The sequence below is a fragment of the Jaculus jaculus genome, chromosome 9 (genome assembly GCF_020740685.1).
Source record: "Jaculus jaculus isolate mJacJac1 chromosome 9, mJacJac1.mat.Y.cur, whole genome shotgun sequence".
NCBI lineage: Eukaryota > Metazoa > Chordata > Mammalia > Rodentia > Dipodidae > Jaculus > Jaculus jaculus.
This window is the reverse complement of record NC_059110.1, coordinates 96387287-96411912: the sequence shown is the minus strand read 5'-3', so window position 1 is coordinate 96411912 and position 24626 is coordinate 96387287. Positions and strand designations below refer to the sequence as shown.

Below are 24626 nucleotides of genomic sequence, written 5' to 3'. Positions count from 1 at the left end.
AAACGCATGAGCCACCACATCCAACTCCAATTTGCTTTTTTTTTTTATTTTACTTAATTTTTATTTATTTATTTATTTGACAGCAAGAAAGAGGGAGGGAGGGAGAAAGGGAGGGAGAGAATGGACATGCCAGCGCCTCCAGCCACTGCAAATGAACTCCAGATGCATGCGCCACCTTGTACATCTGGCTAATGTGGGTCCTGGTGAATTAAACCTGGGTCCTTTGGCTTTGCAGACAAATGCCTTAACTGCTAGGCCATCCCTCCAGTCCCAATTTGTTTTCTTGATCATCCTTCAGTGTACAAAAAGATGTGGTTTTGTGAAATCCGATTGATCTATTATTTTTCCCTCTAGTCATCTATGCTTTAAAAAAAAAAATTATGAGAGAGGGAGAGCAAGAGAGTGAGAAAATGAGAGAGAATTGGTTCACCAGGGCCTCCAGCCACTGCAATCAAACTCCAAACATGTGTGCCATCTTGTGCATGTGTGCAACCTCATGCACATGTGTGACCATGTATGCGTGCATCACCTTGTCCGTATGGTTCATGTGGGATCTGGAGAGTGGAACATGGGTCCGTAGGCATCATAGACAAGTGCCTTAATCACTAAGCCATCTCTCCAGCCCCACCTGTGCTTTTGATCGCATACTCTAGGTCATGACTACTCTTCACTATGACTTCTTTGAAGGGTTTTAGAGTTTTAATCCACTTGGAATTAATGTTTATACATTATTTAAGGTAGGTATCCTACTTCATGTTCTCACATATGGACATCTGATTTTCTTGGCACCACTTGTTGAAAAGGCCCTCCATTGACTGGTCTTGTCACCACTGTCAAAAATCAGGCCTGGTGTGGTGGCACATGCCTTTAATCCCAGCACTCAGGAGGCAGAGGTAGGAGGATCGTCGTGAGTTCGAGGCCACCTTGAGACTCCATAGTGAATTCCAGGTCAGCTTGGGCTAGAGTAAGACCTTATCTCCAAATAATATTAATAACAATAATAATAATCAGTCCCGGTGGGACTGGAGAGATGGCTCAACAATTATATATGCTTGCTTGCAAAGTCTGCTGGCCCATGTTCGGCTCCCCAGCACCCAGTAAGCTGGATGCAATGTGCCACACCCACCTGTGATCCCTACATGTACCTACAAGAATGGGAGGTGGAGCCAGGAGAACCTGAAACAGGCCAGCCAGTGAGATGCTTGTGGCTGGCAGGTCTTTCTTAGCAGTGGGAGACCTGTCTCAAAGAAGATGGAACAGAGACGCTGCAAAGTTGTCCTCCGACCCCAACACGTGTGCTTGTGCATGTCATCCACATGCACACTCACAAATGGGTATTTTTAAAGTGTTTCTTCAAAAATCAGCTGGGAGAAAAGGAATAAGGGAAGAGAAAGGAAGGGAAGGGAAGGGAAGGGAAGGGAAGGGAAGGGAAGGGAAGGGAAGGGAAGGGAAGGGAAGGGAAGGGAAGGGAGGGAAGAGGGAGGAAAGGGGGAGAGGGAAGGGAAGGAGAGAGGGAGGGAAGGGAAAGGAAGGGAGGGGAGGAGAGGGGAGGGAAGGGAAGACAGGCTGTGGCCACCAGGGCTCTCAGCCCCAAGTCAAGTTTGAGCCCACTGACTAGCCCAAGAGTGGGTCTGAGAAAGAGGAGGCGGCTGGTGGAACTGGGAGGACCTGCACATGGTGACACAACGCCGGAGAAGAGGCGACCATGGCTCTTGGTGGTTCCGCCCCCACCAATGTGGCTGGATAAGCTTTGAATTTGGGGAGCTGGGGCTTCAGGGAGGCCCTCAGCGTCAGCTGCTTTCCCCACCCAGGCCACCTTCACCCCCTGCACCCACCCCAGGCAGAGCTGCGCACCCCAAGCAGAGCTCACACGTGCCCGCATCCCCTCACTATCCTGACCCTGTGTCTGGGCCTTGGCAGCGTTCCTCGTCTTGGCAGTACACCTCCTCCGTGAGCTCTTCCTCAGCCAGCCCTGCCCTACGCACGCCTGCTCCCGACCGGATTGTGGAGGCTGTCTCCAGAGCACCAGCAAGGGGGCATACGGGCCTTCAAGAGCCCACAACTGGCTGGGGAAATTGCTCAGTACTTAGAGACACTTGCTTGCAAAGCCTGTAAGCTTAGGCGCAGTTCCCCGGTACCCATGCCAAAGCTAGATGCAAAGTGGCAACTGCAAGACACATGTGATTCCCCCCAGCACATATGCAAATGAATAAATATTTCGGCTGGAAAGATCGCTCAGCAGTTAAAAGGCACTTCTTTGAAAAGCCTGACAGCCTAGGTCGGACTCCCCAGGACCCAAGTAAAACCAGACACACAAAGCAGCACATGCATCTGGAGTTCATCTGCAGCAGCAAAAAATGCTGGCATGCCCACATTCTCTCTTTGTCAAAAAGATGGCTGGAGAGATGGCTCAGTGGTTAAAGACACTTGCCTGCAAAGCCTGACAGCCCGGGTTTGATTCCCCAGCACCCACAAAAAGCCAAGTGCACAAAGTGGTGCGTACATCTGGAGTTCATTTGCAGTGGCAGGAGGCCCTGTCGTGCCCATTCTCTCCTCTGTCTTTCTTCCCTCCCTCTGTATCCTTCTCCTCTCTCTCTCTCATATAAATAAATAATTTAAAATAGAAAATAAATAAACTGAAAAGGTTCAGGCCTGTAGGGAGAGGGGCTTGATGACACAAGGACATCGAGGGAAGCAGAGGACAGTGAGACATCCCCTATCTACAGGGGTGGACAGCCCCTGTCCCCACCTCCCGGGTTCTTTTTCTTATTGTTATTAAATATTTTATTTATTTGAGAAAGAGGCAGAGAGAGAGAGAGAGAATGGGCGTGCCAGGGCCTCCAGCCACTGCAAAGGAACTACAGACGCGTGCGCCCCCTTGTGCATCTGCCTTAACGTGGGACTTGGGGAATTGAACCTGGCCCCTTAGGCTTCTCAGGCAAGCGCCTTAACCATTAAGCCATCTCTCCAGCCCCTGTTTTTATCTATTTATTTCTGAGACCAGCCTGGCGGTCATGCTCTTTGGAGCTGAGGATGACTTGGACCCGCTTACCCTCTTGCCTCTACCTCCAAGCGCAGAGGTTACAGATGCGCACGGGCACCCCTGGGTTTAGGACCCCTCATGTTCCACCCAGTACTCATCTGTAGCAAGCTGGAACAAGGGAGGGCATGTTCCTAAGAAGGCAGGGAGTCAAAGCTCTAGGTGACTGTTGGGTGGGACAGATGGGAACGGCCTCACCTCTCTTACAGGGTCATCTGTCCCAAGGGAGGGATCAGAGAACACAGAACCCCTCCACCACCACCACCTCTCCCCCCAAACCCTGAGAGGAGACCAGGGTAAATACGCGTCCTCTTGCCTTCTTCAGACTGAGACCAAGAGTCTGCTGTACAGACTTGAGCCTCAACACATCAAAGCCACGGACCTAAGGGTGCGCGTGGGATTTGAACCCAGATCTCACTGGCTGCATAAGGCCGGTGCTCTTAGCCACATCCCGCAGAGCTACAACCCCACATCAGGGCTAGGCAGAAATTTGAGCGGAGGCACCAAGAGAGGGCCGCACCCCCGGATTCCCCAAGTGGCAGCCAGGTAGGCGGGAAACCCGGGTTTCAGAGAGCCCGTGGTGGGAGGGGCAGGGACTCCGAGGTCTGGACGACCCCAGATCCCCACCTAGTGGTCAGAAGGGGCCACTGCCCGCGCGGCTCCAGCAGTTAGCAACAACCAATCCAATCAGGTCGTCCGCGGCGGCCCACGGGCCAACGAGGAACCCTCCCTCCCCAGCTGCTCAGCAGGAGGAGGGGCGCCCAGCAGCGCACGCGCACTGGCTTTCGTCTCTGAAGATGGGGGTGAGGGGCTCTGCAGCAGCTCAGAGACTTCACGCCCAGCCCAACACCCAGGCGCCTGCGGCCACCTGCAAGTCTAGGCCAGACTCTTGGATTCAGCATCCCAGGGGCCTGTGTCTGGCAGATGGGACTACCTCCTTGTGATGAATCAACCCTGGTGGCTCTCTTGAGCCAGGGGGATTTGCCCACCCAGGCTTAGATGATGGCTCCCAGGATTCCATCCTCAGGCTTCCCCAGAGAGGCAGGGCCTCTTCTAGAGAGGTAGGGGGACTGGAGAAATGGCCCAGCAGTTATAAACGCTTACTTGCAAAACCTCATGGGGCCTGGGTTCCAATCCCCAGTAGCCAGGTAAAGCCAGAAGCACAAAATGACTCATGCATCCAGAATTCATTTAACGAGGCCCTAGCACGTCCATACATACACTCTCTTAAATAAATAAATAACAAATGAGTAAGTTAATAATTTTTTTTTTTAAGCCGTGTGTGATGGTACACACCTTTAATCCCAACACTTGGGAGGGAGAGGTAGGAGGATCGCTGTGAATTTGAGGCCAGCCTGGGACTACAGAGTGAATTCCAGGTCAGCCTGGGCCAGAGCGAGACCCTCCCTTGGAAAACCAAAATGATAAGTAAGTAAAGAGGTAGGAAATCAGCAAGCACTGTGCCAGTTTCTTCTGCCTGGCAGTTAGAAGCAGCATCACTTTTAATCCTTAAACAACCTGGTGAATTAGGTAGTTATCTCAGCTTAGAAGGAATAATGGGATAGGATAAAGTGTCTTGCCCAAGGTCACAGAGTCATTGACTAGTAACTATAAAACACTATCAGGCAACAAAGGCAGAAGGCAGAAGGCCAGGAGGGGTCTCCTGGAGGAAGCAATAGAGCCAGTTTTGAAGGAAGACAGCATTGCGCACTGTAGAAGGACAACGCTCTGAGGCAAGGCCAGTGTGACTAGCCGGGGGAGGGGAAGAGTGGAGGAATCCTAGGATGGGAGCACGTGGACAGGACCCACACCAGTCCCATGGCCAGGCTAAGGAGTGTGGACCCCACCCCGGGAGCCCAGGCGGTTTTTGGAGGGTTTTAAGCAGGACAACCACACTTCAGGAAGGCCTCCCAAGTTCAGGGAAGCCTCCTGGACAGTAGACATGCTAGGAGGCTATCCAAGGGTCTCAGGCAGAGGGGCTTGTCCAGGTTTGGGGTTGGGGGGGGGGATGATTGTTGCTCCAGACCTTCTAGAGAACCAGAGAATTTCCAACACGGCTGGAGATCAGACTTGGTAGACTAGGAGTCCCGGCTTGTGGATGGCCTGGAAACTTCTCCCACACAAAGTCCTTGGCAAAGACACACACACTGCCTAGGCTTGGGGTCCTCAGGAGAGAGAGGAGGCCCTGCTAGACAAAAGCAGTCCTGGGGCCTTCCAGAGCTCTGTACAGCAGACTACAAGTGAGCTTGGAGTACAGCCTTTGGTCTAGGGCTTAGTAGGGGTGCTCCAGAGGGACCCAGTTGTGGACCCTACTTCTGGAGGATGCAATTCATTCATTAATCGGATGCTTTCTGTATCATGTGTTAAACTAAGCAGTTCTAGGTCTGGAGACCCAGCAATGAGCAAGACAGACACCAGCACCCTCCCCCACCCCCACCCCACAAAATGATCTTTTAAAAAGTATTTATTTATTTATTTATGAGAGACAGACAGAGAGAAAGGAGCAGAGAGAGACAGAGTGGGTATGAGCACACCAGGACCTCCTGCCACTGCAAATGGACACCAGAAGCTTGCACCACTTGGTGCGTCTGGATTTACATGGATACTAGAGAATCAAACCTGCACAGTCAGGCTTTGCAAACAAATATCTTTAACTGCTGAGCCATCTCTCCAGGCCTCCAACAGTGATCTTATAAGAGACATGGCAGTTTATGGGGCAGAATGGGAGAAGATTCAGTCCCAGAAAGTAGAGGCAGAGGACAGCCTCAGAGCCCTGGGGAGATGGCAACTGGCCTAGCTCCTCTATGGAAAACTACCTCCCCTGGAGGCCATGTCTCCATGTGTGTGTCCATGTGTGTGTCTTATGTGCTGTGAGTTTGCATGGTAGGTACATGTATCTATGTCTATGACTATGTTTGCATGCACATATCTGAGCATATGTCTCTGTTTTTCTTTCTTCCCTTGGCTGACCCATGTTTCTGATGCAACTTTAGTAAAGATTTAATAGTCTCCAATATCTCCCCAAAATATATTACAATGCATGAAGGTCAAATAAAATGAACTTCACTTCTCAGCATCACAAATATTTGGAATACACAAAGTCCAGTTGGGAGTGGTGATGCATACCTTTAACCCTAGCACTGGGGAGGCAGAGGTAGGAGGATCACTGTGAGTTCGAGGCCAGCCTGAGAATTCCAGGTCAGCCTGAGCTAGAGTGAGACCCTACCTCAAAAAAAAAAAAAAAAAAAAAATCCAAGGAAGGATATTAAAAGAAAGGTACAAAAGAAATTTGCTTAAAAATGTTTTTTAAGGGCTGGAGAGATGGCATAGCGGTTAAGTACTTGCCCGTGAAGCCTAAGGACCCCGGTTCGAGGCTCGATTCCCCAGGACCCACGTTAGCCAGATACACAAGGGGGCGCACGCGTCTGGAGTTCCTTTGCAGTGGCTGGTAGCCCTGGCGTGCCCATTCTCTCTCTCGCTCTCTATCTGCTTCTTTCTCTCTCTGTCACTCTCAAATAAATAAATAAATAATAATTTTAAAAAATGTTTTTTAAATGTTTAAATTGATCCTACCCAAATCTATAATTGTGGTCTAGGCAATCATCTGAGAACAGCTTCAGATGCTCGTCCTTAGTAAGAATGAGTGCATCCACAACTGTTTATCCAAGTGTGTGCACAGCACAGGAGATGCTCACACTCATCACACACACAAGCACATACACCCACAGCGACAGGCATGCAGCTAGGTGTTTGTTGTTTGAGGCACTTCATATAATGACCTTCTCCCTCTCTTTATCTAGCTGTCTCTAAAATCTAAAATAAAAATAAATTTAAAAAACAGAGAGAGGGCTGGAGAGATAGCTTAGTGGTTAAGGCACTTGCCTGTGAAGCCTAAGGACCCATGTTTGACGCTTCAGGTCCCATGTAAGCCAGACGCAGGTAAGTGAGGCAAGCGCAAAGTCGCACATGCCCACGAGGTGGCGCAAGAGTACAGCGTTTGATTGCAGTGGCTGATGCCTGGCCAACTCTCTCTCAAACAAAAAATACAGAGAGAGTGATAATGATCTTAACACTCCCACCTTCCCATTACATTTGCTAAGAGACTTCTTTGGAGGCAGGACATTTTCTTCAAAGAAGCCCTGATTGACAACATTCCCTGCTGGGAAGTATCTGGCCACCACAAAGGAAGACTAAGCATTTGTAGATGCCTTTCCTACTTCCATTCCATGGCTGTGAAGTGTCCTGTCCCTGAGGTGAAGCCAGGCTGCTGGAGGCTGTAGTTCTTAATTTCACTGTACCACGTGTCAGCTACCTCCTCTCCCGTCTGACTGTAGGACACCTGTGCCAGGTTCTCCCCGCACTGGCTGTGCTTGAGGATCCTCGCACTGGCCAAGGCCTCAGAATACTGCTGAGCTGAGCTGTTCGGTTGAGTTTCTTGCAGAGCTTTGGAGGGTGGGGGGCAAATCTGAGCTGTATGTGGTACTCATTGCGGACCATCAGGATCTCACTGTTAAACTGTTTGCAAACTGACTTTCCCATGGCTGGCTCTGCGTGCTCCCCAGCTCTGGCAGTGGCTGCTTGGTGGCAGGCTTCTTCCTTTTTCAAATTTTATGGTATTTTTGTGTGAGAGACACACACAGAGAAATAGAGAGGGAGAGAAAGAGAATGGGTGCGTCAGGGCCTTTCAGCCACTGTGAATGAACTGCAGGTGTATGCGCCCCCTTGTGGTGCATGTGAGACATTGCGTGCTTGCATTGCTGTGCATCTGGCTTTGTGGGGGAGACTAGAACGTGTTCTTAGGCTTCACAGGCAAGTGCCTTAATCACTAAGCCATCACTCCATCCTCCTCTTCTTTTTTATTGAGACTGGATCTCACTGTGTTCCCAGGGCTGACTTCAAACTTCTTTCTTTCTTCCTTCCTTTCTTTAAATATTTTATTTATTTATTTGAGAGACAGAATGGGTGCCACAGGGCCTGCAGCCACTGCAAACAATCTCCAAACGCACGTACACCTTCTGCATCTTGCTTACATGGGTACTGGCAAGTAGAACCTGGGTCCTTAGGCTTAGCAGACAAGCACCTTAACTGCTAAATCATCTCTCCAGCCCTAACCTTCTTCCTTCCTTGCTTGATTTCCTCCTTCCTTCCTTTCTGTTATTTTCTTGAGATGGGGTTCTCACTGTGTAGCCCATCCTGATTTGGAACTCATTATGTAGTTCAACACTAATCCACTGATGATTCTCGTGCCTCAGACCTAACACCATCTCATAGTGTGTTTGTATGCATTGTGTCTGTGTGTATGCACATCTGTGTATTTGTATGTGGTTGGGCAAAGGAGATCTGTATACATGTATGTTTGTGTCTAGTGTGGGAGGTATGGTGTGTATACAGGTCTCCGTAAGTCTCCATGCGCCTGCCTATGCATGTGTCTGTAGAGACAGATGGGGGAGACTCTTGTCAGACCTACGGGGTTTTCTAGAATCTAGAGATCAGCACTGAGATCAGAAACTTTGTGAGCAAACCAGGACAGCTGTGCGAGGTTAAATCCCAGAAGAGTAGACAGCTACTCTGAGCAAGGTTTGATAAAACTCTAAGTTGGGGCAAGAAAAAGGGAACTGATCAGTTAGCCCAGGGCTGGATAGAAACCACTCTCCTGCTATCCTATCAATGAAGGCTGGGCCAAATGGTCAAGAAGATTCTAGATCCTGGCACAGTAGAGCAGGAATAATTGGGGCTCTGTGAAATAGAAGGACACTGGGATTAGCCAGACACTGGTGAGGCCCTGGGATCTGCTTCTTAGCACTCTATGACTCTGGAGAGGCCTATGTCTTAGTAACCCCCGCCCCTCCGAAATGGCAGTTCCTGGGCTAAGGAGATGGCACTTGCTTACAAAGCCTGCTGGCCCTGGCTCCATTCCCTGGCACCTCTGTAAAGCCAAATGCACAAAGTGAAATAGAAGTTCTTATGCCAAGTGCCCAGAGCTGAGAATTAAATAAGAAGTGTGCTCAGTACACCGTGGGCCCTCAGGTCCTCCTGTCACACTGAAGAGGAGGGGACACGGAGCCAGAGAGCATCCAGTTCTCTTTGAGAAAGAAAGAGCAGGGCCTGGGAGGTAGCTTACGGGTTAAAGGCATTTGCTTCCAAAGCCTGATGACCTGGGTTTAATTCCCCAGTACCCATGTAAAACCAGATGCACAATGTAATGTGTGTGTCTGTAGCTTATGTGTCTGGAGTTTGCAGCAGCAAGAAGTCCTGGTGTGTTCTCTCTCTCTCACCCCCTGTATGTCTCAAATATATGAAAATATATTTTTAAAAAAGAGTCTGGATGTGTGGTGGCACACATCTTTAATCTCAGCACTCAGGAGACAGAGGTAAGGGGATCGCTGCGAGTTTAAAGGCCAGCCTGGGACTAGAGAGTGAGTTCCAGGTCAGCCTGGACTAGTGTGAGAACCTACTTGGAAAGAAAGAAAAGAAAGAACAGGAGCGAAGATAGGTCCAGCCCTGCCGGAAGCTGTTTTGGATGTACTGTGACTGCTGTACAGGTGAGAAGTCCCTCCCCCTGGTAGGTCTAGTTACACTGACATGAAGCCTCAGGCTGCCCTTCCCCTGGGAGTCAGGCTGCGTCTCCCATGGACACAGCTTCTGGCCCAGTATCCGGCTGCTGAGGGCACACAAGCAGCCCCTTTACCCTTTCCCAGCAGCAAGGCTGACTCGCATCCATCATCACCTCATCAGCTCATCAGTTACCAAGGGCCAGGCGCAAGGGATTGAGAAAGAGCCCTAGCCTTTATATACTGGATAGCCTTAGGCACCTTACTTCAGGTCTCTGAACCCTAATACCAAACTCTATGAAATTGGAGGGACCATCATCCCTTTCCTGTCTGTGATTTGACCTCCAATAAGACATTGCTTATGAAATGCTCTGCATGTGACAAAGCCTCTGATTCGAGTAAGGAAAGTGCTAGTGGAGTATTCCAGATCTGGGGAATACTCTTCAGTAGGGGCACGGGAAGGTTTTCCCTACTTTCTTTGGAGAGAAGTCACATGCAGTTCATCAACAAACTGGGGGCCAGAGCCACTCTTCACAACCCACAGGATATGCCTCTCCAAACTCAGCTTGCTCAGAAGGCCTAACAGTGGATGACAGCTAACATCCCACAAGGACTGGAGGCAGCTGGAACCAGCCGGTTCCCTGAGGATTTTGCCTTGGAATGCAGTTTCCTAATCGGGAATTCATCCAGGCCACAAGTTCTTCCCCCACCCTAAGAATCTTAGAAATAGTCGGGGGTCTGTGAGTAGCCATCAGACAGGAATTCGGTTGTGGTCTCTTCTCTGAAAGCAGTTGGCTGAGGGTAGGGGCAGAGGTGTTGAAGTTGTCACTTGGAGATCACTTTGATTTTAGCCCACATCACTTATTTTGCAGATGAGAAATCTGGGGCCCAGAAGAGAATATCATAGCGTCCAAGGTCTCGTAGCTACAGGCTAAGTTTGACCTCGCACTTACTTCCCTCCTGTTCCGGTTTCCTACAGAGCAGCTGCTCAGCAGTAGATGGACGTGCAGATGACTACGGAGTTACCAAAGGTTGGGCACTATCCTATACACCTTGAAGAGGAAGGGTGCCTGGGCGGGGTAGGTACGAGCTAGTTGACTGTGTGAAAATAGAAGGGATCGCAGACTGGTGGCAACTGGGCTGCTTGCTGCCTGTGCGCCCTTGGGAAATACATGTTAGGGGGTTTACCCCTCCCCAGGAACACAGATCTCATCTCCTGAACATTAGGGCGCCACGGGAATCAAGGCTGCCTCTACTCCCCAGGCCTCACCTCCTTACTCCACACCCCACCCCAATTCCAACCGGCTCCAGAACCTTGGTGCAAGGGAGGCGGTGCCCTCCTCCTTGGACACCATCTCCAGCTGAAATCAGAGCAGCCCCAAAGCCTTCCCTGGGCCCCTGTGAGCGCTTCACCCCACCCCCACGCTTGATTTGGAAGACCACAGGGGGAGCGGGAGCGGGGGATGGGAGCTGAGGCAGGCCTCTGCCACCCCTCCCTCCCACGCCTGCCCTGATCAGTAGGCCCCGAGCTCAGCAGATCACAGCAGCGTTTTCCGGAGCCCACGGATCGTAGTCCATTGCTGAGCTTCTGAAAAACCAAGAAGGCAAGAAGCAAATATCTACCCAGGGATGGATCATGAGTGTTCCCGCCCAGCCCAGGCACACCAAAGGCCGAGCGCCCTTGTTTTGCAGCCGGGGCCTCGCGGGGCTGGGAGATGGCATTGCAGGGAGGTCGTATCGAGATGGGTTCGTGTCCCACAACTGCCGTCGGGAGCCCCCTCACCCCTTGGCTGCCTGGCTGAGTTTCTGGGCCTTGGCCCATCCCTGGGGGTGGGGGGGTTCTCCTTCCGTTCGCCTCGGGCTGGCGGCCCCTGGCCTGGAGTGCCATCTCGTGGGCACGTGTGGAGTTGCCGCGGCCTGGGGACTGGGCGGGCTACGGGTGGCACCCCGCCGGGGCTGGGCTGGAAGCAGCCAGAAAAAAAAAAGAGAGAGAGTGGGTGTGGGGTTTCCGGAATCAACAGAAGGGGTGGGACAGACCCGTACGCAAAACGGTCCTCGAGGCGCCCACAAGATAGGTGACCACCCACGGGGGCGCTCCCGGGAGAGTGCCCAGTGAGGCCCCCGAGCTCTGGGCTCGTCCCTCTGCGCCAGGCTGCTACGGCGCCAAGTCGTCCTCCCCGTTGCTGCCCAGTCCTTGAAGCACTGAGCACTGGACCCTTGGATGGACACCCCTGAGGCTTCGAAGTTTGCGACCAAGGACGGCGAGGCCCGAGGAGGAAGAAGGTTTGGATTCGGGATCCTCCGCGAAACGGAGGAAGGCAGGCTCGGAGAGGAACCCCAGGTCCCACCAGTGGGCGGGGCGGGGCGGGCTGTCCTGGGGACCCGACGGATCGCGCCCCACCCTCCCCGGGGAGTGGCCTGCGCTGGGGCGGTGGAGTCCAGTTCTGCACTCGTCTGGAGGGCAGGGCCGGCCACCCAGGGTCAGCATCCTTCCCCAGCAGCCAGACCGAAAAGGGAAGGAATAAAAGATTTCCATTAACCGAGACAGATGGAGCCTCTAGGAGGTCTCCCCGAGCTCTCCATCGCCGTTCAGTACACCCCCAAGTGTCCCAGCTCTCCGGTCACTCAAACCAAGTCCTTCCCATAGATAACACGCACAGCCTGCTGTCTCACCAGCGCCCCCCCACACACACAACAGTGTCTAGCAACATGCTAGGTCATCAACAGGCCTCAGAGACCCCGAGATCTCCATGCGCCCTCCACACTTGCTCTCCTGTTGGTGGCATTATGGTCCAGGGTCTCTGGTGACAGGCCTTGAAGGGTTAAGGAAGCCTGGGGGCATCCATGTAGCGGGTACGTGGGACGCTTGGGCTAATTGGCGACCCCCAGAGACAATGACACAATGAAGGCTGGGAGACTTGGAAAGCGGGTGGCTTAATTGGGGTCTGGGAGTGTCCTCTGGCTTTTGTCTGAGATCTGGCCCAGCCACAGGATCCTGGAGAAGCTGGGGACGGGTAGAAGAGCTGGGTTGGCAGCTCTGAGAGGGGGACGTGTGCGATGAAAGACAGGGGGTGGGGCGACTCTCCAAGCCTCGAAACACCACCCCTCCCGGGCTGTGACAGCTGCCATCAGAATGCAGCCACAGCGGCGGTCCCCAAACCCCAGCCCTCCGGGGTTCAAAGCTCGGCGAGCGTCCCTGCCTATGGCCCCAGGTTGGTGCTGCCCCCTGGTGTCCGCAGGCCGCCACTCCCAGCCTTCTTCCTTCCCAGTCCCGCTCAAAGCCGGCAAGAGGCAATTAAAAAAAAAAAAAAAAAAAAAGACAACGCGTCTTTTCTCTGTGAAAATTTCCAGATTTCCAGATCTCAACACAGAGACAAAAAGCAATTCTGCCCGGGCGTTGTGGCGCACGCCCTTAATCCGAGCACTAGGGAGACAGAGGTCGTGAGTTCGAGGCCAGCCTGAGACTACACAGTGAGTTCCAGGTCAGCCTGAGCTACAGCGAGACCCTACCTTGAAACAAACAAACAAACAACAACAACAAAAAGCGATTCCATTTGAGCTTGATAAAGGGACGTCTCTGCCCCAACCGGGTTCCTGGGCCACTATCCCTCCAGCAAATTGAGACAAGGACGACAGAACCCTCCATGGCTTGGGCTAAATCTTCCCTCGTCGCGCTCAGCGTAGCCTGGGGTGGGGATTTGAAGAGGTGGATACGGTTTTGTTTTTTTTTTTTTCCTTGAAAGCACGGCAGCCCACGAAGGTGTCCTGGGCCCTGAAACTGTCCGTTCTACCTATGCCTTCACCCTCCTTTCACATAACCATCCCTGATGCCCCTGAGGGGAGTCAATATGCCCCCACCCCCACACTGCGTGTGCAGTGTTCAGAGTGGTCGACTTACTCAGGCAAGGAGGCAGGGATCCCCAAGACTTAAAGGAGAGAGAACGGGGAAAGAGGTGGGGTGCTCAAATGACCGACAAACCAAACCCAGGGGCATGTTGAAGGAACGACTTCTCTTCCACTCCCTACCCATCCCCGCCGCTGGAAATCAGCCTGATGACACCTGCTAGCTGGGGGGTGAAGATGAGAAGGGAAAGTTGTCAACCTCCGGGCTGAACGAATGCGGAGGGGGTTGGAGGCAGGGGTCGTTGACGGAGAGGGTCGTGGGGAAGGCCCAGCCCAGTGCAGACTGACACAGCAGGACACTCAGACCCCGGCCAACCGAGGCTAGAAAGAGGATAGTGTTTTGACGCACACCCCTCACGCCCCAGGAGGAACTTTTAAGCCGGGCATCGCCGCTGTACTCAACACAGATTGCTTCCCTTTGAAGTTCAGAAGCCAGAGAGATGGGGAAGAGATGCGCTATTGAGGACCTACTGGCCTCCTCGAAGGAAGAGAGGAACTGGAGGGAGGGGACACCCATATCCCCAAGCCCATGTAGCCAGAACCGACGAAAAGGGTACGTTTCTTCTATGGTGTCCTAGAAAGAGGACATCCGGAGTCCAGGTCGCTGCCTCCCGTCCCCTGTGTCTTTGGCGCCCAGGTCACCCGGTGAGTGGCAGGAACGGGCGCGCACACAGCGAGTGGCCAGCAGAGGGAGCCCGAGGCGCGGCGCGCGCGGGACGGGGTGGTGCCTCCTGCCCGAGCCCACGGCCCGCGCTGGCGCCTCGCGGCTCCTAGCGCACGCACGCACGCACGCACGCACGCTCGCTCGCACGCACGCACTGGACCGGCCGTACCGTCGCTGCCGCGGCAGCCTAGGTGCAGCTGCGGCTGCAGCTCGGCCCCCGCCCGGGCCCCTCCTGCGCGCAGGCGCGCGCGCGCACTTACAGTGCCCCAGCCCCGCGCGGCCCACAGAGCGCACAGCGCCGTTCACTTCGCATCGTAGCGTTTTTATTGTTTTCTCGAGTTTTTGTTGTTTTCTTCTCCCTCCGGAGCAAAAAAAAAAAAAAAAAAAAGAAAAAGAAAAAGAAAAAGAAAAAAGAAAAAGAAAAAAAACCTGAGGTGGGACCCGCGGGCCGGGCGCAAAGGCTGAAGGACCTGCGGGATGTGGGCCTTCCTACCGCCTCCACCCCCGGGGTGCGGTGCCTTTTCACTGCAGCCTGGGACCCCGGGCCCTATACAATATAGATGCTCATGTAAAATGGAAAAAAAATGCTATTAATCTCTAAATATATGTACACGGCAATGTACACCTTTGAATAAATTAATACCAATTTGCATATTCTGGGAACCTTAAAGCTTATTTACACAAATTTACCATTTATTTCATAAATATCTTTGTCTCCCCCCTCCCCTTCCCCGGGACTCAAGGCAGAAGTGCTACTTCCTCTGCCAACCCTAGGCGTAGGAGGGACGCCTGTCACTGGGGGTGGGGGCAGAGGGGAGAGGGCTAAAAAGGACCAGGACCCTCCTATCTCCAGTCTACACTGGCTCCAGCATCCTCGACCCCAGCTCCAAGGTGAGGGACTGTGGGACGCCCTCTGAAGCGCCCACCCCTAGCCTATGCACTTTCCGGCTTCCGAAGCAACCAGACCCTACCACCACTACCCATAGTGTTGGAAGAGGGGGACACTCAACCCCCCCCCCCCCGCGCGCGCAGTTGACCTTGGAGCAAATCTGGAGGAATCCAGTGGCCCCAGGGCGACTGTGTTCCAGGCAGCCTGATTGCTGAGGGGTGGGGGGAGGCCCGGGAAAGCGTCCCAGACCCCGGCCCGCCAGACGAGGCTCTATTTGGGCTGCTGCAGCCTGCTTTTGCTCCTTTATTTAAATAAATACCCATTCTTTGCTGTACACGTCCCGGGCAGCCCGGGAGGCCTGCATGGCAGCGTAGTAGTAGTAGTAGTAGCCGGGCTGGCCCCTCACTTGGGTGACTCTCGTCCGGGAGAGAGGGCTCTCTGGCTTTCCAGCCCACTCACCAGTCTCTGGATGCTTTGCAGTTCACTGGCCGCCTCTTTGGCTGAGCCACTGGGTGACAGGGCCCCGCGGGATGGACCCCCCACTTTGCGGAGAGCCAGCTCGGGCAGGGGACTGGGCTCCCTGCTGCTGCCGCCGCCGCCGCCTGCGGCCTTGGAACCCTCCGCGGTCAGCCCGGTGGTGAGGAGGCTGGCGCTAGGTGGGATGGTGACCGGGATCTGGTAAGGACTGAAGCGCAGGCGGGGCCGGGCACTGCCCAGAAAGGGGCTCCGGGACAGGGAGCCGGCTGCGGCTGCTGCGGCCGCTGCAGCACTGGTGGCGGGCAAAGCCGAGGCGGCAGCGGCTGCCGCCGCCATGTAGGTGTAGGGATAGGGGAAGAGGCCTCCGAAAGTGGGCATTGGGATTCCCTGAAAGAAACAGAAGGAGACAAGGGTTAGACATCCTGCCTGAGCTGTCCCTGTCCCCCTAGGATAGCCTGAATGCTACAACAGATCATTCCTGGACCTACTCTTTCAAGGCTATAAAACTCAAAGTCACACAACTATAAAAACAGACATCCGGGTAAATATGAGACAATGTACCAGGGCCAAGCCCATCACGGAGGATGTGATGCAAAGGCCCCCGCAGGCATCAAGCGCTATGATGGTCGGGACAATAGGGCAAGGAGCATCAGGTGGCTAAATTAGCGTGGCAAAGGACTAGGAGGAGGAAATGGTGCAGGCTTGGGGCCAGGTGGCAGACAGGCAGCCTGTGGCTGTCTTGTGGCATTCCGTCCATTTCAAACAATGTTCCGTGGGAGCACAGATTTGGGGAGCAGCTTAGTTAGGTCTCCAGCCTGCTCACCTGTCCAGGGGTCTCCTGCCTCGGCCAAGAGCAGGACACGAATGCCAACCAGTTCGTAAACTGGCCCGAATGTTTCACAAAGAACTGGCAGCGCCTTGGTGGCAGCTGAGAAAGGAATGCAAAGTCTTCGCCTGTGTAAAGCAAAGCGGCCAGGAAAACCCTGGACCAACAGCCTGGAGCTCTTGAGGCCCTGAGGCCCGATTTGGGATTATCTGACCTTTGAGATAATGGCTCACTCCCCAGAGGGTGTGGGTGTGGGGAGGAAGGCAGGGGGCTGACTGCGCTGGGCTCCAGGGGAGCCTCGGTCCTAGTTAAAGCTGAGAGAAACCAAAAGGCAGCTTAGTCAGGAAGGAGAAACTATCTTGTCTGAGAGGGTCAAGCCCCACTGGGCATTTCAGATGTGGCACCCCAGGTCAGGTGGAAAGGAAAAGGCTTCATATCTCCCAGGGCTTGGCTCTACCTGGCAGCTGGAGACCTGCCATACTGGCTTGGGAATTTAGCTCCCAGCAGCTATACTAACTTGACTTCTCATCAGCCCGGAGTACCCTCAACCTGGCCTTGCACCTGCTGACTAAGCTGTGTCTAGAAGCTCTGGCTTCCCCCATGACCTCTGCAATGACCATGATCACCATTGCCAGAGCTTATCAGGGGAGGAGGTATTCACATGCTCAGAAAGATTGGGGGGTGCACATGAACACTCCAGGCCCCGGACTCTCTTCTCTGAAGCTTCTTCTCCAGCCCAGAGCACCTGTGATGTTGATGCTTCAAACAACCCCTCTGCTGAGCTCTGTTCAAAACTCATTTCAGAGCTCCCGTGACTTGACACATATTTGCTTCTGAACTCAGGCAGCTTTCTCAGACCTGATCTCTCCTATTTTCCCTCCCTGGAGATAAGATCTCAAGGGTTCAATTTGCCAGAAACCTCAGAGGGAAGAAACTGAATGAAGAGATTCCAAATCTTTCCACAGGGAATATTCCACCCAAGTAACCAAAGAGGCCGCTCTGCCCATCCGATCTCCTTATTGTGCCGCTGGGCCGGCCACATTTTCATAATGCTCCCCCGGGGAACCCAGAATTTCAACAGGGGCCTGGGGGACACTGAACCCCCTTTTCCGAGATGTGGCTGGGAGGGTATGGAGACTCTGACCAGTCCTGTCACTTGCCAGAAAAGAGGACTTCCTAGAGGATCTGAAAGGGGACAGGGATATCTAGAAGGTGAATCGTTTTGATGGCCAAGTCCTTTGTCCAGCCACTTGAATCTTGCAGGACCAATGGTCAGGCAAAGGCTCTCCCTTCCCAAGAAAAACGTCAAGGACAAGCAGAGTGAACTACACAAACCTAGAGTCAATCAGAGGAATACTGATGAGTACCCAAACTTTCTCACTGGGGTTATTACAGGGAGGGAAACAGACTCCAAAACACAACAAACAAACAAACAAAAAATCCAGCAAGGACTTGAGTAAGGTCCCAGTGGAATCAGAAGTAGTCCTCTGGCCAGATCATAGACCTGCTGCAACTTTGATCCCCAGATACCTAAGTGATTCTCCTCTACACAGAATTCTGGTCTCTTGAAGGACCCAAGGGTCTCTTGTACCCCTCCACAGTTTGCTATGCCTTCCTTCCTACACGAGGGCAGATCACTGGCCTTACCTGAGATGCCAGCATGTGCTGGGAGAGGTGGAACGGGAAGGGCGCCGCCGTGCTCGCTGCGCTGGCCGCGGGCCCCAGGCCTCCAGCGTCCAGCCCCGCCGCGGTTCCAGGCCCGGCCCCTCCGCTACTGCCGCCGCCTGCAACCGAGGCCAGAAGATGCCCCATGCCCATGGCGGAGAAGGCGCCGGGGCCCATAGCGAACTGTCCTGGGTGTAGGAAGAGCGGCTGGCCGGCTCCCAGCGGCCCAAAGAACTGTTGCCCGTGCAGGTGGCTGGGAAAGGCCAGGCCGGGCAGGTGTCCCGCGCCCAGTGGGGACGCACTGTCTGTCTGCACCACCAGCGGTGCCAGGCTGGGCTCCTTGCCCTCGCCCGCTTCCTTGCGCCCCTCGTCCTTCCGCCGGGTCTCGGCGCGCTCCTTCTCCAGACTCCGAAGGCCGAAGGGGCCGTCCCCGCCGCCGCTTTCCGTCAGCTCCTTGCCTCGCTCGGGACTGCGCCGCTCCCGGGGGGCCCGCTCCGGCTCGGTCAAGCGAGGGGGACTGGTGTCCCCACTTGGGCTTCGGCCTAGTGGCGCGGCGGCGCGCTCGTCGCTCAGGCGCTCGGGCTCTGGGTCGCTGTCTACGGAGCCAGGCTTCTCCTCTGCTGTGGGGGACAGAAGGCGCGCGCGGGGGGGTGGAGGTTACAGGGGCGCAAGCCAAGACGGACGTTGTGTCCAGTCCCGGGAGGGAGGGGGGCTGTCTGAGACCTGGTCACTGACACTTAGAGCAGCTGCCGGGAAGATCGTGTTGGAGAGCCTTTAGGGGCAGCTGCAGGCCACATATAATTCAAGACCCCTTACTTACTGACAGTGGAAGCAACTGGGCCCTGGAGATGGAAACCTTACACAGCTTGCAAAGGGCCAAGCTCATCCAGCCGGATGTTCTGGCTGCCAGGAACTGTCCTCATATGGGAGTCCCAGGTTGGAAGCCTTACCACAGCCACATCCCTGACGCTTCTCCACCTCCCCCCCCCCACCGGGGGCCTTTGAGATTGGCCCAAGGTTGACCCCAAAGGCTGACTTGGCGCCTGGAGGGGATGCTTCCCGCGCCCCCTCCCCATCCCCGTTCCCTTATCCCAAGTTCGGGCCAGCAACCCGGACGCCGCTCACCTCGGGCCCGGTGCAGGCGTAGGGGACTGGACGCTGCGCTGGGAGAGGGCGGCGGTTCCCGCGCTGGCGGAGGGTCGCAGGAGGAGGCGTCTGAGTCCCCGCCGTCCCGCTCGGGCTTGCAGTGCTCCTCATACAAGCGCAGGGTGGGCAGGGAGAGCTGCTTCCTGACGGGGCGCACAGGGAACGGGGGTCGCACCCCTCCGACTTCCTGCGGCCCTTACCACCCACGTCCCCACGGGCCACTGCTTTTTTTTTTTTTTTTGCCCCTCCCTCACCTTTTCTCCCGACGGCCGTTCCCGGTGTCCCGGAAGCCCTTGGCGAACGGGTTATTGTCGATCTTCAGCTGTGTGATCTGAGGGAAGGAGAGGGCGGCACTAGGTCAGGGTCTGGTTCTTCCAGCCTGGCCAGGGGGCACCCCCAGGTCAATGGCTGCCCGCCTTAAGAGTGGAGAATTTGTGCCCATCCTCCTGGGATGGGACTTCTGGAGGTGAGGCCAGCAGGAGGGCATTGAGAAAAAGCCCTTTGCATTAAAAAAAAAAAAAAAAAACTTATTCAGGAAATAATCCTTCAACTCGCACACACAGGCCCAAAGCTTTGCTGTTAAGTCCAACAAATCGGCCCAGACAATCAAACAAGCTCGCGTAGTCACGCAGGTTAAGCTGCTGGGCGCACCTGAACACACACAGAGACACGACCCCGCACCGGAAAATCCGTCCGCAGGTCCAGGCAAACACAGATCTTTATTATGTGCCACGGGCACATAAAGAATAATAAGCAACTGCCCAGACACAATCATACCCCCTGGTTTACAAGACACATTCAGGGACACTGGGAAACTCTCGTCTACCCCCCCCCCCAGCATTACCACAGTGGCGCACATGGGCACAAACAGGCATAATGGGGACACAGAAGAAGCAAAGGTGGGGAGTCCTTTAATTTGAAGAGATTTCTCTCAGCCTGCCCAAAGAGGTCTGGGGCCTGGATGGACCCAGACAAGAATCTCGAGGTGCATTCTGTGCCACCTGTCACTTGGAGAGTGAAAACTGGACCCCGAGTTCCTAGCATCTGTAGAGTTTGGGCAGATTGCCTCCAGCACCCTCTTTTCATTTAAGTTCTCATCCCTGAGCCAAGAAATGAACGAATAAAATGTAAAAATGTCAGCACGAGCCTGAGTCTCTACTAATTGCTAAGTAAACATCTCCACCCCAACCATGGCCCAGCTGTTCCTGTGCCTCAGGGGAGCGTGTGCGTGTGTGCGTGCGTGCGTGCGTGTGTGTGTGTGTGTGTGTGTGCGTGCGTGTCGTGGGCTTGAGAGGGAGCCCGGGAGATTTCTGTGGGTGCTGCATTAGGGATGTGAGTGGGTGGTGAGCTCTCCGCACACTGCATGATGGTAGGTGTGAGTGAAGGTTTGGAATCTGCATAGGTTGTGTATGTGTGTGTGTGTGTGGGGGGATTGGTGAAAGGCTGAGCCCACCTCCTACCCCAAGCACCTTATCGTTTTGGTAGGCAGTGACGGCGATGAAGTCTGTCTCCGGGAACACATAGGTTCGGAAAGTGCTGTACGGAAGCTTCAGGATGTCGTTGGCTCGAACGATGTGGAAACGGGGCTGGTACTTGTGCATGGAGTTCAGGATGGTCTGCGAGGAGGGGGAGGATCAGCCAGCAGCACTCAGCCTTTGACCTAAGCTTTTCTACTCTTACAAGACCCGACATCTCTCTCTCTCTCTCTGCCTCTGTCTTTCATTTGCTGTCTTCTGCCTTTTCTCACCTTTCTTTTTCATAGCTGCTAGCTTTCTCTTTATTAAATTTATCCCCACTTGGAGACAGAAATAAAAAAGATTTCTCTTCCTCTTGGCATTCTTAAACTCCGGTCATCTCATGTAGAGGTGAGGGGGCTGCCACACAGATTTCCTACAGTTCAATGGGCAGCCTTCCTTTGCTTTGTGCAACCCCCACCGTGCGCTGAGACCTTAACTTGGGCAGAAATGGAGAATCCCCACATCCTTTCCTTCTCTGGCTGGGCATCTGCCTGTGACTGGACAGGAAGGGTCTCTAGGAAGGCCGGAGACAGGCAGGTTTAACTTTCAAATCCTCTAAGTCTTGGGGAAGGGCCCATGGGCAGATTTTTCAAGCTCAGCACCTACAGACCCAGAGCAGGGTGACCTTCCCGGGTCTTGGGCTGCTTGACCTGGTCCCTGTGACATTTGCCTCCGCCTTGACTCTAGGAGGGGCCCTTGAAAGGCCTTCCTGGAAACCGTAAGCAGCTTGGAACTGCCAACCTGCCTTTCCCAGGGCTTACAGAACAGAGCCCTCAAGGCCCAGGCCCACCTTATCTGGGCCATGGGGTAGTGATCCAGACTGGGACACTCTAGAGGGTTCAGTCAGTGCTCCTCTCCAGGAATTCTGTAGCCTCCCTCTAACCACCCTGATGCAGTGGGACCGCTCGCTCGGTTTCTCAGTGCCATTCCGCTCTGCCCACACTCACAAAGCCGTGCTTGTCAGAAATATTGTTGGTCAGCTTCAGCTTGTGGAAGGCCACAGGCTTGGCCATCCACTGCTCCCCTGTGGCAGGACTGTCCGGGTGGATGTACATGCGTTTGGGCATCTCCGGGTCTGCCTTGCCTGCCACCATCCAGCGCGAGTTATGAAACTTATAGCGGCAGTCGTCAGCGGCCACAATGTCCATCAGCAGGATGTACTTGGCCTTCTTGTCCAGGCCGCTGACTCGCACCTTGAAGGGGGGGAACATCCGCCTCGGAGAGAGGGAAAGGAGAGATGCCACTGGGACCCATGTTCCACGCTTCCTTCCCACTTCTCCCTCTCCCTACCCCTATGCCACTGCCTGAAGTTTCCCCAGCTAGCTGTCGCCTCGCTGTGGGCTCTGCCCTGCCGGCTTATCCCTGTCCAGGAGATCCAACCTGTGGTGGGAGTCACTCCTGGGAAACCCCATTTCCGCTGGCCACCCCTTCTCTTACAAGGCCCTTGTGCCCAGGTCTGGGGAGCCTTGCATTTCTCTGCTCTGAGATGAAGACTGATGGCCAGGAAGGACATCTAGGCCCTCTAGATATACATTCGTTTCTTCTGAATTTCTCCGAAATTCAGTCCAGAGGAAATACATGTACACTTGGGACAGAGCTCCCAGAAATAATCCGGAAGGCTTTGGTTTTGGGAACTGGTTTACAGCTTTGGTCAGAGATCCTTTCCCGGGGAGTTCGGGGGAACAGGGTGAGCCTGAGGCCTGGAGCCTCAGTGGCTGAAGTGTTGGGAACTGTGGCTTTCTTCTGGCTTTAAGGCCTCAGGAAGCGAGTGGTCTCTAAGCTCCAAGTTCAGCCAGGACAAGACTACCGCCGGTCAGGCTGAGGGCTCAGCCGACCCACCACTGAGGCCTGAACCAGGGGCTGGCATGGAGCTAGCGGGGATACAGAAGGCGAGTCCCACTGTGGGCTTCAGGGTCGGAGCTGAGTCCGGGGAAACGCTGCATCTCTTTGGAGCTCCAAGACCGACCCAAAGGCAAAAATGCTAGCTCGCCAGGGTCGAGGAGACCCGCCATGGCCGAGCCATGGGGCCTCCTTGGCTTTGGGACTCAGATGGTTTGGGAGTATTCTTTAGAAACACATTTTCGTTTTATTTCATTCTGGGGATGTTTGCGCATTTTTATGTTATTATTATTATTATTATTTTCCTTTTTAATTCTTTCCGGGGCCAAAAAAATAAAAATAAAAAAGAAAGAAAAAGAAAGTCAACTTGCTTGTCTGTCTGTGGATAGGAGCGTGGGGCCAGGACCGGGGAGCTGCGAGCCGAGAGCCCAGGCTCGCTGCTGGTGAAAGCCGCCGCCGTCCGGTCCCCCAGCCCGCCGGCCCGCCCGTCCGCCCGCCGGCCCTCTGGCCACCCTACCTCCCGGACTTGGTGATGACCATCTCGGTGCCCAGTTTATGGAACTGGTCCCACAGCTCCTTGGCCTCCAGCGTCACCTTGGGGTCGTCCTCCACCTCGTCCTCGGGCTCCAGGCTCTTGAGAGAGCGCAGATGCGCGGCGGGTGGGTGCGGGCCGAGCGCCGAGACGTGCAGCCCCGCCTCGGCCGCCGCCGCCGCTGCAGCCGCCGCCGCCGCCGCCCCCGCCAGACCCGGGTCGGGCAGAGGCTTGGCCAGGGCTCCGGGCGGCAGCGCGAGCGCCGGGAAGAAGGAAGGCTGCGCCGCCGCCAGGAAGGCGGACATGGGGAAGTCGGCGGGCCGGGGCGCGTGGAACGGGTGGTAAGCCATGGCGCTGGCTGCCAGCGCCGGCTCTCTCATCGGGACATCCGGCCCAGGCACCCGGGGGCCGGGGCCGGGGGCGCGCGGCTCGGACCCCCGGCCCGGGTGACGATGCGCGCGGAGGACGGACGGCCCCGGCGACGGGCGCGGCGGCGGCGGCAGCGGCGGCGGAGGTTCGGCGCGGCTCCCCGTCCCGCGCACGTCCCGGGGGCGCCGGGCTCGGGGGCGCGGGGGGCGGAGGGGGTTTCTCTGCACGGGGCTGGGTTGGGCTGGGCTGGCCGGCTCCGGCGCCGGGGACCACGCGCGACTGGTTAGATCTTGTCGTGATCTCTGGAAAACTGTGACTATCTCACATGTCCTGCCCTGCTCGGATCCCCTGCGCGCTAACGAGCCAGGCCCCCCTTGATTGCTGATTTTACGCTTTTTGGACCAATTGTGGGTCTCCGGGGGCGGGGTTTTGACAGCTCAGGCCAAGCTCTGGCCGGGAGGGGGGGTGGACCGGGGAGAAGGTGTCGGAAGCCTCAGCAGTAAGAAAACATGTCAACAGAATAAAATATTAACCAATGACGGGCCGGCGGGCCCCGAGACCCCTCCCCCTGGCCTGCCCCCCACCCCTCGCCCTCGCCCGCCGCTGCCTGCGCAAAGGGACTGGGAAGCTCGCAGGGCCGACCCGACCCGCCCGAAAGGGCCTGAGGCAGGGGGCGCCCCGGTCTCAGGGCCTTGAGGAAGGACCCCCCTAGTTTCATGTCGGGCCCAAGTGCAAAGCATTGACACGTTCCGGAGAGGAGAGGGGGGCGCCCTCTTTCTCCGGCGCCCTGAGGCTCGGCCGCTCTGGCCTAGCGCCCCTGCCTGGCCTCCGACCCCGCTCGGTCCCGGGTCCCTGCGCTCCGGAGGGAGGCTGCGGGCACTGGAAAGCGAGGCCAGTGGGCGGGCAAAGTCGGGAGGCTCGGGCAGCTGAGGTCCCCGAAGCGGAACCCAGGTGGAGGGAGCCGGTGAGTTCGGGAGTCGCGGCAGAACCCCCCCCCCCCGCAGGGGCCGCCCTGGGCGGGAAGCGGGACCGACGCGGGGAGCCTGGCGCCGGGGAAAGGCAGCAGAAGCCCCCGTGCCCGCGCCCCTCTCACTCCGGAGGAACCTGGAGTTCGGGGTGGGCCCCGGACGGACTTAGCTCTGTGTCGTCGGCGGTGTCCCTCAGCTCAGCGCCCTCGGGCGACAGCGACAGAGGGTCCGATCCTCCGG

The 24626-nt window shown here is 55.4% G+C and overlaps 1 protein-coding gene and 1 pseudogene across 1 annotated transcript; both read right to left on the bottom strand.

The window, feature by feature from the left end:
• Positions 1 to 1889: 1889 nt before the first annotated feature.
• Positions 1890 to 7579, bottom strand: LOC101616148 (annotated as a pseudogene).
• Positions 7580 to 14830: 7251 nt separating this feature from the next.
• Positions 14831 to 23429, bottom strand: Tbx2 (T-box transcription factor 2). Its single transcript, XM_012950132.2, has 7 exons — positions 23035 to 23429; positions 21626 to 21893; positions 20631 to 20777; positions 19416 to 19492; positions 19141 to 19304; positions 17998 to 18635; positions 14831 to 15911 (listed from the first exon to the last, which is right to left on the bottom strand). Exons 1-7 carry the CDS (start codon positions 23427 to 23429, stop codon positions 15450 to 15452), a joined length of 2151 nt encoding a protein of 716 aa, XP_012805586.2. The 3' UTR covers positions 14831 to 15449.
• Between the last annotated feature and the right edge of the window lie 1197 nt (positions 23430 to 24626).